This window comes from Hyperolius riggenbachi, chromosome 1, assembly GCF_040937935.1.
Source record: "Hyperolius riggenbachi isolate aHypRig1 chromosome 1, aHypRig1.pri, whole genome shotgun sequence".
Classification (NCBI taxonomy): domain Eukaryota; kingdom Metazoa; phylum Chordata; class Amphibia; order Anura; family Hyperoliidae; genus Hyperolius; species Hyperolius riggenbachi.
In genome coordinates, this window is record NC_090646.1 from 124,631,271 (window position 1) to 124,646,921 (window position 15,651).

General features: G+C 44.4%; 1 protein-coding gene across 2 annotated transcripts in view; it reads left to right on the forward strand.

The window, feature by feature from the left end:
• Nucleotides 1-15,651, forward strand: part of SLC30A9 (solute carrier family 30 member 9) — a 108,167-nt gene that overhangs the window by 20,119 nt on the left and 72,397 nt on the right. For both annotated transcript variants that reach the window (XM_068278512.1, XM_068278513.1), the window contains exon 2: nucleotides 5,611-5,778. In XM_068278512.1, the coding sequence (XP_068134613.1) occupies nucleotides 5,611-5,778 (168 nt within the window). The remainder of the gene's footprint in view (nucleotides 1-5,610; nucleotides 5,779-15,651) is intronic.

The following is a 15,651-nucleotide window of genomic DNA, read 5'->3' on the forward strand; positions in this document are numbered from 1 at the left end:
CGGCCATTTGTTTGTCCTGTAATTTGAACAAGTGGCTAGCAGGGCTTAATAAACACTTAGTGGAGGGTACTCCTCATGCGACTATTTTTCAATCCTTTACTGTAATTGCAAGGTCAGTTGCATACTTAGCGGATGCAGCTACTGAATCCTTAAAGTCAGCGGCCAGAGCCTTAGCCTTAATTAATACAGCAAGGCGAGTCTTATGGCTAAATACCTGGGAAGGAGAAGTTTCTAAACAGAAACTATGTTCCGTGACCTCTTGGTTGGTAAGGACTTAGAAGATATCTTAGAGAGATCTTCCGGAAAGGGTAAAAAGTTCCCTGACAAAAGGAAAAAACAGTCCTTTCGTAAGAACTTTCAATGCAAAAGGCAATTTGCCCAAAGGGATACAAAATCCCAACCCCCAAGAATCTAGAGACTTCAAAGCTGGCAGTTCCATGGGGAGGTGGGTGTATAACTCAACAAAATCAAGCCCCCCTTTCTGTTCAACAAGCCTGCCACCTCTAATCCAAGAAAACAAGTGACAGGGGAGAGGTCGGGGGGAGACTTCTACTATTCGGGCAGACGTGGACAAACATCACCGCAAATGCCTTCATCTTGGACCTTCTGAAATCAGGGTACAAGATCGAATTCTCCTCCCGTCCGCCCCAAAACTTTGTGCTCACGGGTCTCTCCAGAGATCGGGAAAGCATCAGCACTATTGGAATCAGTAAGCACGTTAGTACAACAAAATGTGATTACCCGAGTACCAGCAAACCAATAGAAAAAGGGTTTTTACTCCAGAGTCTTCATGATCAAAAAGCTGTCAGGCAAATACAGTTTGATCTTAAATCTCAAACAGTTGAATCCATTCATTCAAATGAAATTCCGCAGGGAGAACATATTTACGATAAAGAATCTAATCCCCAAAGAAGCCTTTATGGCCACATTAGACATCCAGGATGCATACTTGCATATGCCAATACACCCGGCATATCAACAGTTCCTTCTTGCATCAACAGAAGATTCATATAATTCCATATTTAAACGATCTGTTGATGATAGCGGACTCCGCTCAATCCCTTCTACATCACATAGAGTTAACCATTTATTACCTCTCCCAATTGGGATGGTTGGTGAATTACGACAAATCAATGTTGATTCCAGCTCAGAAAGTGAATTTTCTGGGATGTTGGGGTGGATTAAAAAAAAAAAAAAAAAAAGAAAAAAAAAAAAACGAAATATTTTTCCTACCGGAAGAAAAACAATTAAATTTAATCTTCTAGATACGGGACTTCAGGACCCAATTAAAAGTATCCCTGAGGGAGACTCTATCATTGTTGGGCCTAATGACTTCAACGATTCCGGGTGTTGTTCGGGCACAATTTCATTCCCGCAGTCTGCAGGAATGGTTTCTGGCTGTCTGAGACAAATCCAAACACAGCCTAGATCAGTCTTATACTCTGCCGCCCTGGGTGATAGCATCCCTTCTGTGGTGGGAGGAGCTAACGAACCTCAATCAGGGTCGGGTCTGGAATCCACCAGTTCAGAAGAGGATTTATACGGATGCCAGTATGGGAGGCTGGGGAGCCCATCTAGATCATCTCCAGGTTCAGGGGAAATGGTCCCCAGAAATTCAAACAAAGTCTTCAAATTTCAGGGAACTCCTAGTGGTAGGCTATCGCTACTAGAGTTTCTTCCAGCAATACAAAATTGTCATGTGACCGTATTGTCCGACAATATGGTGACAGTCTCCTACATTCAAAAACAAGGAGGAACGAGGTCAAAAGAGCTAAGGGACTTAGCGCTGCAGATTCTGCAGATAGCAGAAGAAAATCTGAAGACTATTTCAGCAGTGCATATAAAAGGCTCTCTAAATACTCTAGCAGACCGGCTAAGCAGAGAGACATGCACAGAGGCGGAATGGTCCCTCAACGACGAAGATAGCGAGAGCTCTGTGAAAGGTAGAACAGGAGTCCGCTCTAGTGATCTTTGTAGCCCCCCCACTGGCCGAGGAGGGCATGGTTTTCGAAGATACTTCAACTTTCTATGCAAGGACCTTTTACTCTACCTTCCAGGGGGGATCTGCTGTCTCAAGCCGATACTTTGCACCCGAACCCCCAGAAATTTACCCTAGCGGCCTGGCTCTTGAGCGGGAATCCCTGAAGTTAAGAGGATTCACCACAAAAGTCATTTTTACTTCGGTCAATTGCCGTAAGTTGACGACAAGGAAAATTTATTGCAAATTTGGAAAGTATTTGCTTCCTGGAAAAGAAAGAGAAGTATAAAAGAGACTACACTGCCTATGATTTTGGATTTTTCGCAGGACGGTGTGGAGCTTGGCCTAGCTACCAACACCCTAGGAGTCCAGGTGGCGGCTCTATCCTTTTTTCTTAATGTTAGATTAGCCAAGGAACAGGCGATTATTGATTTTTTTTTTTTTTTTTAAAGCAGTATCCAGATCAAAGCCAATCCCGTCAAAGTTGATACCTCCCTGGGATTTAAGCTTGGTCTTGAATAGTCTGACGGATGCTCCCTTTGAACCCCTCGTCTCTGTTTCCTTAAAATGGCTAGCTTTAAAGACAGTTTTCTTAGTTGCCATAACTTCAGCACGTAGAGTAGGAGATATTCAAGCCCTTTCAATAAAAGACCCATACATGTCTGTCTTTCCAGTTAAGATAGTCTTCAGAACAGATCCCACTTATCTTCCTAGGATCTCTTCTGTCTTCCACAGATCACAGGACATCATTATCCCCTCTTTTTGTGACCCACCTTCCAATAAAAAGGAGGAAAAGTTTTACAAATTAGACGTCAGGAGAATTTTGCTAGTCTATCTAGAGACTTCAAAGTCTTTCAGAAGGTCGAATCACCTTTTTGTGGCCTTTGCAGGAGCCAGAAAGGGATTACAGGTCTCGAAAAACACTATAGCACGATGGATTAGGGAAGTTATTACTTTTGCCTATAGCAAGGCAGGTCAATCCATTCCTCTAGATCCCTCGCCACTTCCTGGGCAGAAAGATCAGGGGCCTCTTTAGAACAAATCTGTAAGCAGCGACCTGGTCTAGTCATCAGACTTTTGTCAGACACTGCAGAGTCGATCTACTGTCAAGTCAAGACTTTTCTTTGGGGAGAAAAGTTCTTCAGAACATCATCCCTCCCTAAGGTAATCTTATTAGATTTCTCGCTGGTCTCTCTTGTATAAGCCATCCTGGAGGATGAGTTGTTAAAACCATGTTAGAACTTACCGGTAGCGGTATTTCAACGAATCCTCCAGGATGGCTACCTTAGTTCCCTCCCTATTTTGGGAGATATTTCTAAAAATGAAATTATAATAAAAATATTGGTGTATACTTATATATATATCTTGCTTAGATCCTTCTAGTGTATACTCGTCAATAACTGGGGAGGCTAATGCAAGGGGAGGTCTTATAGAGACGGCTTGATTGATTAATTGAGTGGGTGTTTCCTTTGAAGGTGGAGCAGGCTTCCTCTCTTGTATAAGCCATCCTGGAGGATTCGTTGAAATACCGCTACCGGTAAGTTCTAACATGGTTTTTAAATGCATAGTAAAACGCAATACCTCTGTTTCACCATTGACTTTTATTATGTGCAATTTTGATGCGTTTTGGAAAAATATGCAACAATACCAGCATTTTTAAAAAACATACAGTGCTGAACACAAACATATTTGTTTTTTCATGTGGCCCATTGACTTGCATTATGTGCGTCTACTGCGCTTTCTGCAACGCAAGTGTTTCTACCTAGTGTGTTCCCAGCCTAAAAGAAAAGTGCTGAACAGGATACCTATTTTTCAAATGGTTTTACTTACCTGTGCCTAAAGTGTTACCAGGAAGGATCCCCAATGATTGTTCAGGGTGACAGTAACGTTCACATTTTCTTTGTACTTGCTGGTCTATAATCTTGAATTTGTTACATAAATGGTTCCCCAGTCTTTTTCTATGTGTTATCCCTTTGACTTGGGCCACATTCACAGTTATGCTTTGTGGTGTAATGGCCGTTTTGTAACGCAGCTTATCCCACTGCAATGCACCACCTATGTGACGTTCACAATGCATACAGTGTGTTACCACTAAACATGCACGTTAACAGAAAAGTGAAGCCTACTTTTTCATTGACCGTATGCGATGCAACACGAGTGGCGCGTGCGGCGCTGCTGTCCCGATGTCACAGGGAACCAGGGCTGTGAGTTTGGAGCAATTGTGGGGTATTTCTTGGAGTCAAACAAAAATGCACCAGCCCTAATTATATTTAAACTTTAAAGATCTACTGTAGGAGGGTTGAGGGAAAATAAGTTGAACTTACCCGGGGCTTCTAATGGTCCCCCACAGACGCCCTGTGTCCGCGCAGCCACTCACCGATGCTCTGGTCCCCGCCTCCAGGTCACTTCTGGAATTTACGACTTTAAAGTCAGAAAACCACTGTGCCTGCACAGCTGTGTCCTCGCTCCCGCTGACGTCACCAGGAGCGTACTGCGTAGGCACAGACCATACTGGGCCCAGTAGTTTTCCGACTTTAAAGTTGGAAATTCCAGAAGTGACCGGAGGCATCCAGAAGTGGCCCGGAGCATCGGTGAGTGGCTGCGCGGGCACAGGATGTCTGCTGGGGACCATTATAAGCCCTGGGTAAGTTCAACTAATTTTCCCTTGGCCCCCCCCCCCCCCCCCCCCCTCTACAGTAGTCCTTTTAAGAAAAAAATATGATAAAATATTCTATTTCTCAGATAAGTCATCATAAATGACTTGTATATACAGTAATAGCAGTGCTTAGTCCACAAAAAGGAAATAAACCATTCAAAAAACAGTTACTTGAGCTGCTGCAATAAAGCAGTCACCATATTTTAAAATCCGATACAAATATGTAACTGGCTGTATATTTGATGTGTACACAGGAATCTTTTATATAAAATAAATTACAGCTTTCCGGTAAGGATAAAGCCTGAGGAGTAGTTGTCACTAGTAGGGATAGTCAACGAGATGCAAATAATTCTGTGTAGAGGCAGGTTTATATAATCTTGCATGCAAATGTATGCAGCTTGAAAATGAACTAATCAATTTCAACCTTTCAGGAGTTGATTGGTCCATTTTGAAGCTGTATATTTTTTCATACAAAATTTGCATAATTCTGAATTATTTCCACCTCAGTGACCTTCCCTAGTCACTATTGCGGCATTAAATAATCATTTTTTTTTATATATAAGCTGTAATTTGTTTGAACAAGTGCATTTGAGTGCTAACACGTGACTGCTGTCAGCTCCTGTACCAATTCTATATGAATGGAATGGCCGACATACTTTTACTTTCACTGTATGCTTCACATTTCGAATCTAATGTGCACTGCCACTTTCCTCTTCTGCCACGATCCTGTTTTTACAGGGAAGGCAATGCCTAGTGTGGCCCTAGCCGCAGTAATTTTGAGTGTGCAAAGAGTCCTCTGGCAAAGTCAAGGCAGCCGTGACCTTGTAGTAATGTCTGGGCACATTGGGAAGCCATGGTCAGTAACTGATGTGTTGTGAATATAACCAAGCTTTATTGTTATAGACTGCTCACAATAAGCATAGTGATACATTACTGTAGCGTCCACATGTCACCTGAGCTCTGTTTTTCAATGCAGGTTGGCAGAGCTCTCTGAGGAGCAGAGGAGTCTTGTGTTTAACCCCGTGCTGCCGGCTGCCAATGCAAGCACAAATCAGACTTTATTCTTCTGAGCAGAAGGAACCCAGCGGACCAGCAGAGGCCAGCACTGCAAGCTCCACAGACAAAACTGCAGCAGGTATTCCAGGTAATACTCTTTATACATACCTTTTTTAGGTTGAGGTTACATGCTCGTGCTCTGGTGAGAAGTGGAAAAAAACCAAAATACCTAGCATTATAAAGTGGTGTAAAGAGCTAGAGGGGTATACACAAGGCAGAACAACAATACTGGTTGTGAATTCATAAAGTGATTGCTGAAAAAGAGAAAAACCTGTGCACCGACACCTGGAAAGTTAATCATCTTATGACCTGATGCCGATTGGCGGCCACAAGAGGGCTCCCCCAGGACCGACTAACGCAGATCGGCGTCAAGTTCTGGGGGAGGAGATTAGTGGGGATCCACGCCCTGAAGAAGCGTCATGTGATGCGAAACATCGGTGGGAGGAGCCTATCGCCGCACCACGCGGATTTCGCGTCCCCGCTGCTCGCACTGCCACAGACAGACGGCGTCTGCCAGCCGTATCCTAAACTGGCTAGGCAGGGTCAGAATATGGCAGGCCAAAGCGCACAGTATGCGGAAATGGACTTGCAGACCTGAATACGGACACAGACAGTCAGCGCTCAGCAGCCACTCTATACCAATGCTGGTGGAAGTGTGTGCCTTGCCCAGCTGACCTGTCCGGGCGTGTGGATGGGCATATACGGCATTCTATCCCCCCATGGACTTTATGGACATTCTGAAAAGCTGGAGTAAAACCCAACTAAAGGGATATATGAGCCTAAAAATTGTCGCCAAAATGGACGTGACTGCAGGCTATTGAGGAGGAGGGGAGATAACACAGTAAAGCTGACCTGAGATGTACCATATCCTGGATTCATTGCAAGTATAACCGGTTCAGCGCCGCAGTGCCGAAAATCTCATGCATCCGAGCAACGTTCACCTCCCATTCATTCGCATATAACTTTATTGCTACTTATCACAATGAATTGATCTATATCTTGTTTTTTCCGCCACCAATTAGGCTTTCTTTGGGGGGTACATTTTGCTAAGAGCCACTTTACTGTAAATTCATTTTAACAGGAAGAATAAGAAAAAAATGGAAAAAAATCATTATTTCTCAGTGTTTGGCCATTATAGTTTGAAAATAATATACGCTACCGTAATTAAAACGCATGTATTTTATTTGCCCATATGTCCCGGTTCTTACACTGTTTAAACGATGTCCCTATCACAATTTATGGTGCCGATATTTCATTTAGAAATAAAGGTGCATTTTTTCAATTTGCGTCCATCCCTATTTATAAGCTTATAATTTTAAATAATATAATAACATATTCTCTTGACATGCATAATTAAAAAGTTCAGACCCTTGGGTAACTATTTATGTTGTTTTTGTTTTTTTTATTTGTATTTGTATTTTTTTTTTTTTTTTTTTTAATAAAAAAAATATTTTGCCCTTATTTAAGAAGGGCAAAAAATCTGATCCAGGAAATTATAGACCTGTAAATTTAACATCAGTTGTATGCAAACTATTTGAGGGGCTACTAAGAGATACTATACATGACTTCATAGTAGAAAATAATCTTATTTCTCAGCATCAACATGGGTTTACTAAAGACAGGTCCTGTTTGACTAACATGCTCAGCTTTTATGAGGTAGTGAATGCTAATATGGATATTGGGAATGCTGTAGATGTGATATACTTGGACTTTGCAAAGGCCTTCGACACTGTTCCCCACAAAAGTCTGGTGCAAAAGTTGAGGATGCAAGGACTGGGGAAGAGTCTGTGTTCATGGATAGGGAACTGGCTAATGGACAGAAAACAAAGAGTTGTGGTCAATGGATCGTACTCAAAATGGGAGACTGTTAGCAGTGGGGTCCCACAGGGGTCTGTTCTGGGTCCAGTGCTCTTCAATTTATTTATTAATGACCTAGTACAGTGTTTCTCAACATTTTATTGGTATGTACCCCTTTTAAAACCCTGTACTCTCCAAGTACCCCCTGGCATAGTAAACATTCTCACAAGTACCCCTTGACAAATATATATTTCATTGTAGTACTTGATAATTGGTTCTAAACTATTTCCAAGCATTTACTATTGCTTTTAATCAGCTAAAATACTAATTTGGTGTTGTTTAAATAAGATTTATCATTTTCTAAGACTCTAAAGTTGTTGTTCTTGGTTAAGTATATGAAGCCCGAGTACCCCCTGGAACCATCAGAAGTACCCCCTGGGGTACGCGTACCACACGTTGAGAACCTAGGACCTAGTAGATGCAGTAGTGAGCAATGTTGCTATTTTTGCAGATGATACAAAATTGTGCAGAATCATCAACTCGCAGGAAGATAGTGCCATATTGCAACAGGATCTGGATAGGATGGCTATATGGGCACATACATGGCAGATGAAATTCAATGTTGACAAATGTAAGGTCATGCATTTTGGACGTACTAATGGTCTAGCACCATACAAAATAAATGGGATACAGTTGGGGACATCAAACTTGGAGAAGGACTTAGGAGTACTCATTGACAACAAGTTTAATAATCGTACTCAATGCCAAGCAGCTGCAGCTAAAGCTAACAAAATTTTGGGATGCATTAAAGGGAAGGTTCAGGGAGGGTGGGTAAAAAATAAAAATCAAATTCCACTTACCTGGGGCTTCCTCCAGCCCGTGGCAGGCAGGAGGTGCCCTCGCCGCCGCTCCGCAGGCTTCCGGTGGCGCGCCCGACCTGGCCAGGCCGGCTGCCAGGTCGGGCTCTTCTGCGCTCCAAGGCCCGGAACTTCTGCGTCCCACGCCGGCGCTCTGACGTCATCGGACGTCCTCCGGGCTCTACTGCACATGCGCAGAACTACTGCGCATGCGCAGTAGAGCACGGAGGACGTCCGATGACGTCAGAGCGCCGGCGTGGGACGCAGAAGTTCCGGGCCTTGGAGCGCAGAAGAGCCCGACCTGGCAGCCGGCCTGGCCAGGTCGGGCGCGCCACCGGAGATTACCGGGAGCCTGCGGAGCGGCGGCGAGGGCACCTCCTGCCTGCCACGGGCTGGAGGAAGCCCCAGGTAAGTGGAATTTGATTTTTATTTTTCCTCCACCCTCCCTGAACCTTTCCTTTAAAAGGGAAATAAAAACTCGAGATGCTAGCATAATATTGCCCCTGTTTAACTCTCTAGTAAGGCCACATCTGGAATATGGAATTCAGTTCTGGGCACCACATTACAAAAAAGATATTGCAGTTTTAGAGCAGGTGCAGAGACGAGCAACAAAATTGATGCGTGGGATGGAAGGTCTCACTTATCGAGAAAGGTTAGATAAACTGGGTTTATTTAGTCTAGAGAAAAGACGCCTTAGAGGGGATCTAATTAACATGTATAAATACATCAGAGGGCAATATAATACCTTGGTGGATGAGCTTTTTGTCCCTAGGCCTTCTCAAAGGACTAGAGGACATGATCTGCGCATGGAGGAAAAACGTTTTAGCCATTTATTTAGGAAAGGGTTCTTTACAGTTAGAGTGATTAAAGAGAACCCGAGGTGGGAATCTTAGAGTTAAATCTATACACAGAGGCTGGGTCTGGCTATAGTGCCCAGCCTCTGTTGCTAGTTGAATATTCCCTAAATCCCCCCTGTGCTCTGCACTAGCCCATAAATTACAGCCGCGCTGTCTGGCTCTGTTTACTTTTCTAGTGTCACTCACGCTGCTCCCCCCGCCTCCTGCAGAGCGCAGTTCCCTGTCCGAGTCCCTTCTCTCTAATCAGCGGCGAGGGAAGAGACGTGGGCGGGGATCGGTGCTCTGCAGGAGGCGGGGGAGCGGCATGAGTGGCACTAGAATGGTAAACAGAGCCTGCTGCGACACGCTCAGTGTCGCCAGCGCGGCTGTAATATATGGGCTAGTGCAGAGAGCAGGGGGGATTTAGGGAATATTCAACTAGCAACAGAGGCTGGGCACTATAGCCAGACCCAGCCTCTGTGTATAGATTTAACTCTAAGATCCCCACCTCGGGTTCTCTTTAAGATGTGGAATGCATTGCCACAGGAAGTCGTTATGGCAAACTCTATACCTGCATTTAAAGGGGGCTTAGATGCTTTCCTTGCGTTGAAAGACATCCATGGCTACAATTGCTAGGTAATGCCTAATGATGTTGATCCAGGGATTTTATCTGATTGCCATCTGGAGTCGGGAAGGAATTTTTCCCTTAGAGGCTAATTGGACCATGCCTTGTAAGGGTTTTTTCGCCTTCCTCTGGATCAACAGGGATATGTGAGGGAGCAGGCTGGTGTTGTACTTTATACTGGTTGAACTCGATGGACGTATGTCTTTTTTCAACCGAAATAACTATGTAACTATGTAACTATGTATGTGCGTAATTTTTGGTGTGGGAGGGAAACTGCTAATTTTAAATGTAAAATTATATTTTTTTAAATCAAAAATGTATGTGGGTGCAGTTTACTATTTGGCCACAAGATGGCCACAGTGAAAAAAGTCCTGGATGCGAACGATCTCGCATCCAGGAACTAAAATGCTGGGGAAAAGTTTCCTGGGGGCAGAAATACTGCGCTCTCTGGAGAGAAAGCGTCGGTATTTCTGCGGGGAAGTTAGATCCGTGAATGGGAATTATATTCCCATTCACTGATCGGGGGGCTAGCGGCGGGCGGCGGGTGCGCCTGCGGGCGTGCGCCCGATCGCGCGCACCACGCAGGGAAAACAGCAGTGCCTATCTGGACGAGGAAACTCGTCCAGATAGGCCGAACTGGTTAAATGATCATGCATGCATAAGTTGAACCATTGGGAGAATGATGTCTGGATGACACTGCTCTATCAAACAGCCTTTTTGCTTGCACCCCTGCTAACTGACTAACGCTTGCTTGTTAACTGTTGCCAAAAATTACAGGACTTATCCCTATTAGGGGGAGGCAGCTGCCGGATGCATGGTGTGAGGTGGTGTGTATGTGCGGGCGGACTGGGCTTGCGCGCATGGAGCATAAGTGTCATTAGACAGACTCCATGCACACAGGCCTAGAGTATTGATCTAGGGAAAGTGTGGGATGGCTCCTCGGTTTTAATTGTTCCAGTTTCTGCGCAGAAATAGGTTTTAACTTCTGTTTGTGGTTTGAGTCGTAAAAGGTGAATACCCGCAGTGTTTTGTTCAATAAAGAATTACTCATGTAACTGAGATGTATCAGTTGTCCATGGCCAATTTTGTGCTACCACTATACATGTAGTGGGGGTCACATCCCCGCTGAATGACGGAGCTCTGCTCGGAGATTAGCCTGCCATCCCGCGATCGTGGTTGGCAGGCTGTTACAAGAAAAAATAGCTGTTTTTGATAATAAAAATAAAATAAAATTAAAAAAAAAAACCGAAATGTTACAGCATCGATCAGAGCCCACCAACAGCAATCTCTGTTGGTGGGCAGAAAAGGAGGGATGATTCATTTTTGTGCTGAGTTGTATGGCTCTGCAGTGAGCTGTTAAAGCTGCAATGGCCTAAATTTTAAAAAATAGCCTGGTCACTAGGGAGTGTAAGCCTGTGGTCCTTAAGTGGTTAAAGGACACCCGAGGTGAGAGTGATATGGAGGCTGCCATATTTATTTACTTGTAAACAATGCCAGTTGCTTGGCAGTCCTGTTTTATCTTCTGGCATAAGTAGTGTCTGAGTCAAAACCATGGAATAAGCATATGGCTAATCCTGTAAAACCTGAGTCTGAGTACCTGATCTGCTGCATGCTTGTTCAGGGTCTATGGCTCAAAGTATTAGAGACACAAGATCAGGAGGACAGCCATGTAACTGGTATTGTTTAAAAGGAAATAAATATGGCAGCCTCCATATCCCTCTCACCTCAGGTTCCCTTTAAGTCTGATGGTCAGGAAATTGTCATTAAGGTCCCACCATATTCACAAATCTTCTACTGAAATTTCTGTGACCTCATAACATCATTAGGGATGGTCAATGAGAGGCAAATAAATCCGAGTTGATGCAGAATTATGCACATTTTCTAATATTTTTCATAAATGTATGGAGCTTGAAAATGGTCCAATCAAATTCCACCTAGGTTTTGTGCGCTTGGTCCATTTTAGAGACCAATCTACAATGATCAGCACAATCAAATTTTATAATGCAAATCTTCTTGCTCCTTTTATTGCAAAAGGCATCCATAAAGTGAAATACGTGTTTGACAAGCACCAGCTGCTTGCAATAGATAAGCGTCAGACACCCATCAGATGCCCCCGGGAACCTTGTTGAGAGAGCCATCAGAGGGCTAGAGTCCATGGTTTACAGTTCCAAAATATCTATTTTAGAGATGCATAGATGTGCATGGAAAAAGTGCATAATTCTGCATCAACTCAGAATTACTGGTATTTGCTTCTCACTGGCCATCCCTAAACATCATACTTCATCTTTCAGCAGGCATAACTAAATTGAAAATAATCAGGCATGCTGGAAAATATCAATCAAAATGCTGGCCATATTGTGTATGTCCTTTCGACCCCATGTCATATCTACGGTAACTATGTGTATGGATACAAACAGATACAGCTGATGTAGCATTATCTCTGTTGGTCCTCCCATGTGGAAGTTCCTATTTTGTTGCAGGGGCGTTGCTAGCCTTAAAGATCAGTGGCACATACCCGGATGTCCCCCAGACAGTCAGCTGTGGTGTCTCAATGGCGGGCATGCTGGGAGCTGTGGTGCCATGCTGGGTTGCTGTGATACCTTTATGGGGGCATGCTGGGAGTTGTGGTAGGGTGGGTGCATGGGAGTCCACTAGAAGGTCAGGGAATGCTATGGGGGAACTGCCAGACAACCTGGCAGCAGTCCAGTCTGCCCAGCAGAAACCCACACCAGCCAGCACAGAAGCCATGTAACTCTGCCTAGTTATGTTTAGAGGAACTCCAGTGAAAATAATGTAATAAAAAAAGTGCTTCATTTTTACAATAATTATGTATAAATGATTTGGTCATTGTTTGCTCATTGTAAAATCTTTCCTTTCCCTGATTTACATTCTGACATTTATCACATGGTGACCTTTTCGCTGCTGGCAAGTGATGGCGGTGGTAGTAGCTGCTGCTTGCAGTTGTGAACGGCTGTTATTTCCCACAAATGCAACAAGGCTCCCACAGTGTGATGTCAGTACCTCAGTGCTGTGAGGTGCTGACATCATTTGTGGGACGGTTTTCAACACAAAATTAGCCATACAGAGCCCCCTGATGATCCATTTGAGAAAAGGAATAGATTTCTCAGGGGAAAGGGGTTATCAGCTACTGACTGGGATGTAGTTCAATTCTTGGTCACGGTTTCTCTTTAAGTGACACTGCCTATTTATGTGCTGTGCTGCATTTTTTTTTTATTGTTATTTTTTTGTATTCACCTCCTTAGCGGTAATCCCGTGGTAGGCTTGGGACAGAAATCCATTTTTTGTGAAAAAATTGCAAGGATTTTAGACCCGAAATATGGAAATAATCATAACGCCAGGGAGGTTAATGGAGAATGGGGGCTTCACCCAACATTTTGCTGGGCGGGCTTATTTAGACCTCTGTTAAGTTCATGTACATTTGGCTCCACCTATGACCCCACCCACATTCTGGTGTGTGGCCACACCCATTTTCCGGCTGGAGCGCCCAAAGTGCCTCGGATCTCTAAGAATCCTAGCAACTCCCCTCTTTTCCTGTACCACTTTTGTGCAGAGGGAAGCATAGTGAAAGCCTGCTGTGCTCTTGTGAGACATGTAACTACTCTCATGTTTTCATCCATCCCCCAGTATTTGGTTAGCTGAAGATAACATGATTCAGACACAGGTGGCAGATTCCTAAGAAAAGAGTTTAGTGCAATGTAGGTTAGTTATTGTGTGAGTCAACAAACTCCTAGAGATCCTGTTTGCAGAGAAGCAGGAAGAATGTAATTACCTGCTTTCCAGTATATTCCTGAGTATACTTTTCTAACCATGTATTAATCACGGCTCATTGTCCAAAAGGAGGTGAAGAAAAGCCAGTATTGACTATCAGTTTTGCGGGAGATGCCTGTCCGTCACTGACAATTTTAGTAGGCACTTTATTTACACTGACTGGTGCTTTTAGCAGGCATGGACTGCTTCTGGCTGATAGTTGCCAGTGACTTCACTGGAGCTGCCAAGCATTATACCTTCTTAGTAGGGATGATCGGAACCAGCAAATTCCGTTCCGCCGGAAATCACGGATTCCGTCAGTGTTAAATTCCGCCGGATTTGTACGAATTTCCGCGGAATTCCCGATTCCGTCGGAAAAAGATTCCCCCCTCCTCCTCCTCCCTCCTCTCATCATCATCTTCCAGGGAATTGTAGTTTTTCAAAAGTCAGCTTACATACCATGGCTGGGAATTGAACCCAGGTCTCAGTGTGTGTTAGGCAACTGACTTATCCGCTATACCACACTATACCACCCTATATTTGTAGAGAATTGTTATTTTGAGTTATCGCATGAGGTAAAATATCGACCATGTGATAGTTTGGTAACCTCTGGTTAATTGACGCCAATGTGTCCATGAAGTCTAAGCCGCTTACCTCATTGTTTCACCTAGTTTAATGATCAGATGGTTTTCACTTGAATGAAAACCACAAATGCAATTGCTGAAAAATTGCAAAATATCTCAATAGCAAAACACAATCGCATATTGTGAGTGTAAACAGGGCCTAACTTCTGATAAGGGATCACTTATTTGCTACTTTCAATTGGTCAATGGAAGAATTCACTTCTGGTCAACAATTTAATTAACTTTGATTGTGTGTGTACCTATCCTCCTATAAATAAAAGAAATTACACATTTAAGGTGGCCATACATTTAGGCGACTTGTCGGCCGATCGACCATCCGACTCGATTATTATAAGTGGATGAAAATCGGTGCCGCCAAGTGCATGCCCAATCGATGACAGGCAGAAATTGGTTGCATTAATTAGTCAGACGTGCTGCAAGGTGTTGGGCCGACTTGCTTGATCTGGTGCGTGGCGGTAATGGCGAGAGATATCGGGACAAGTGGCGAAACCCCTGGCACTGTTCCTGCAATGTGTGTATGTATGTAATGTATATGTGCTGTAATGTGCATTTATACATTACCTGTCCTGTGTCGCGGTGTCAGTCCATATAGCACGCCAGCTCGGGACATCGTGTATGCGGCTAATTGAAGAGAGGCGGAAGGTGAATGGACACTCCGACACAGGACAGGTAATGTATAAATGCACATAACAGCACATATACATTACATACATACACACAGCAGCGGACGTGGCAGGCTTGGTTGATTCCTGAAAGATTTCATGCTGAAATTGATCGGGAATCCGCCTGTGGTGTATGGGCAGCTCACAGATCTCTCTCTAATCAGATTCAATTAAGAGAGAGATTTGTCTCTCTTATAGCTCATACACATGAGCAACCGTTGTGGCAAGAGCCATAAAGAAAGAAAGAAAGCAGGGACAGCATGTCACCAGGTCCCTCTGTGCAACAGCCGTACACACGGCGCACAGAGGGACACAGATTCGGTGGAAGCTGTCCCCGAAGGTTCCTCCTCCCCGCCGTCCCCCTGCCGGAAGCTCCATACATTGTGTATGGAGTTGCTGTCGCTAGTCCGCATACACACGGCGGACTAGCGACAGCTGTGTTGAGGTTGCGGCGACAGCTGTCGCCAGGCGATTGGCCAAGTCAATCGCCCGTCGACAGCTCTGAGTAGCGACGCTTCGGGGTGCGCGCCTCATACACACACGCGTGCCACGTGGTTGCGGCGACAGTTGTAGCTCATGAGTATGAGGCTTAAAGAGACACTGAAGCGAGAATAAATCTCGCTTCAGTGCTTATATTCAGCAGGGGCATGTGTGCCCCCGCTAAAAAGTCTGCTATCTCGCGGCTAAACGGGGGTCCCTTACTCCCCAAACCCCCCCCCCCCTCCCCTGCAAAATCTACGACCAACTTGGTCGTAGATTTTGCTGCTCTTGA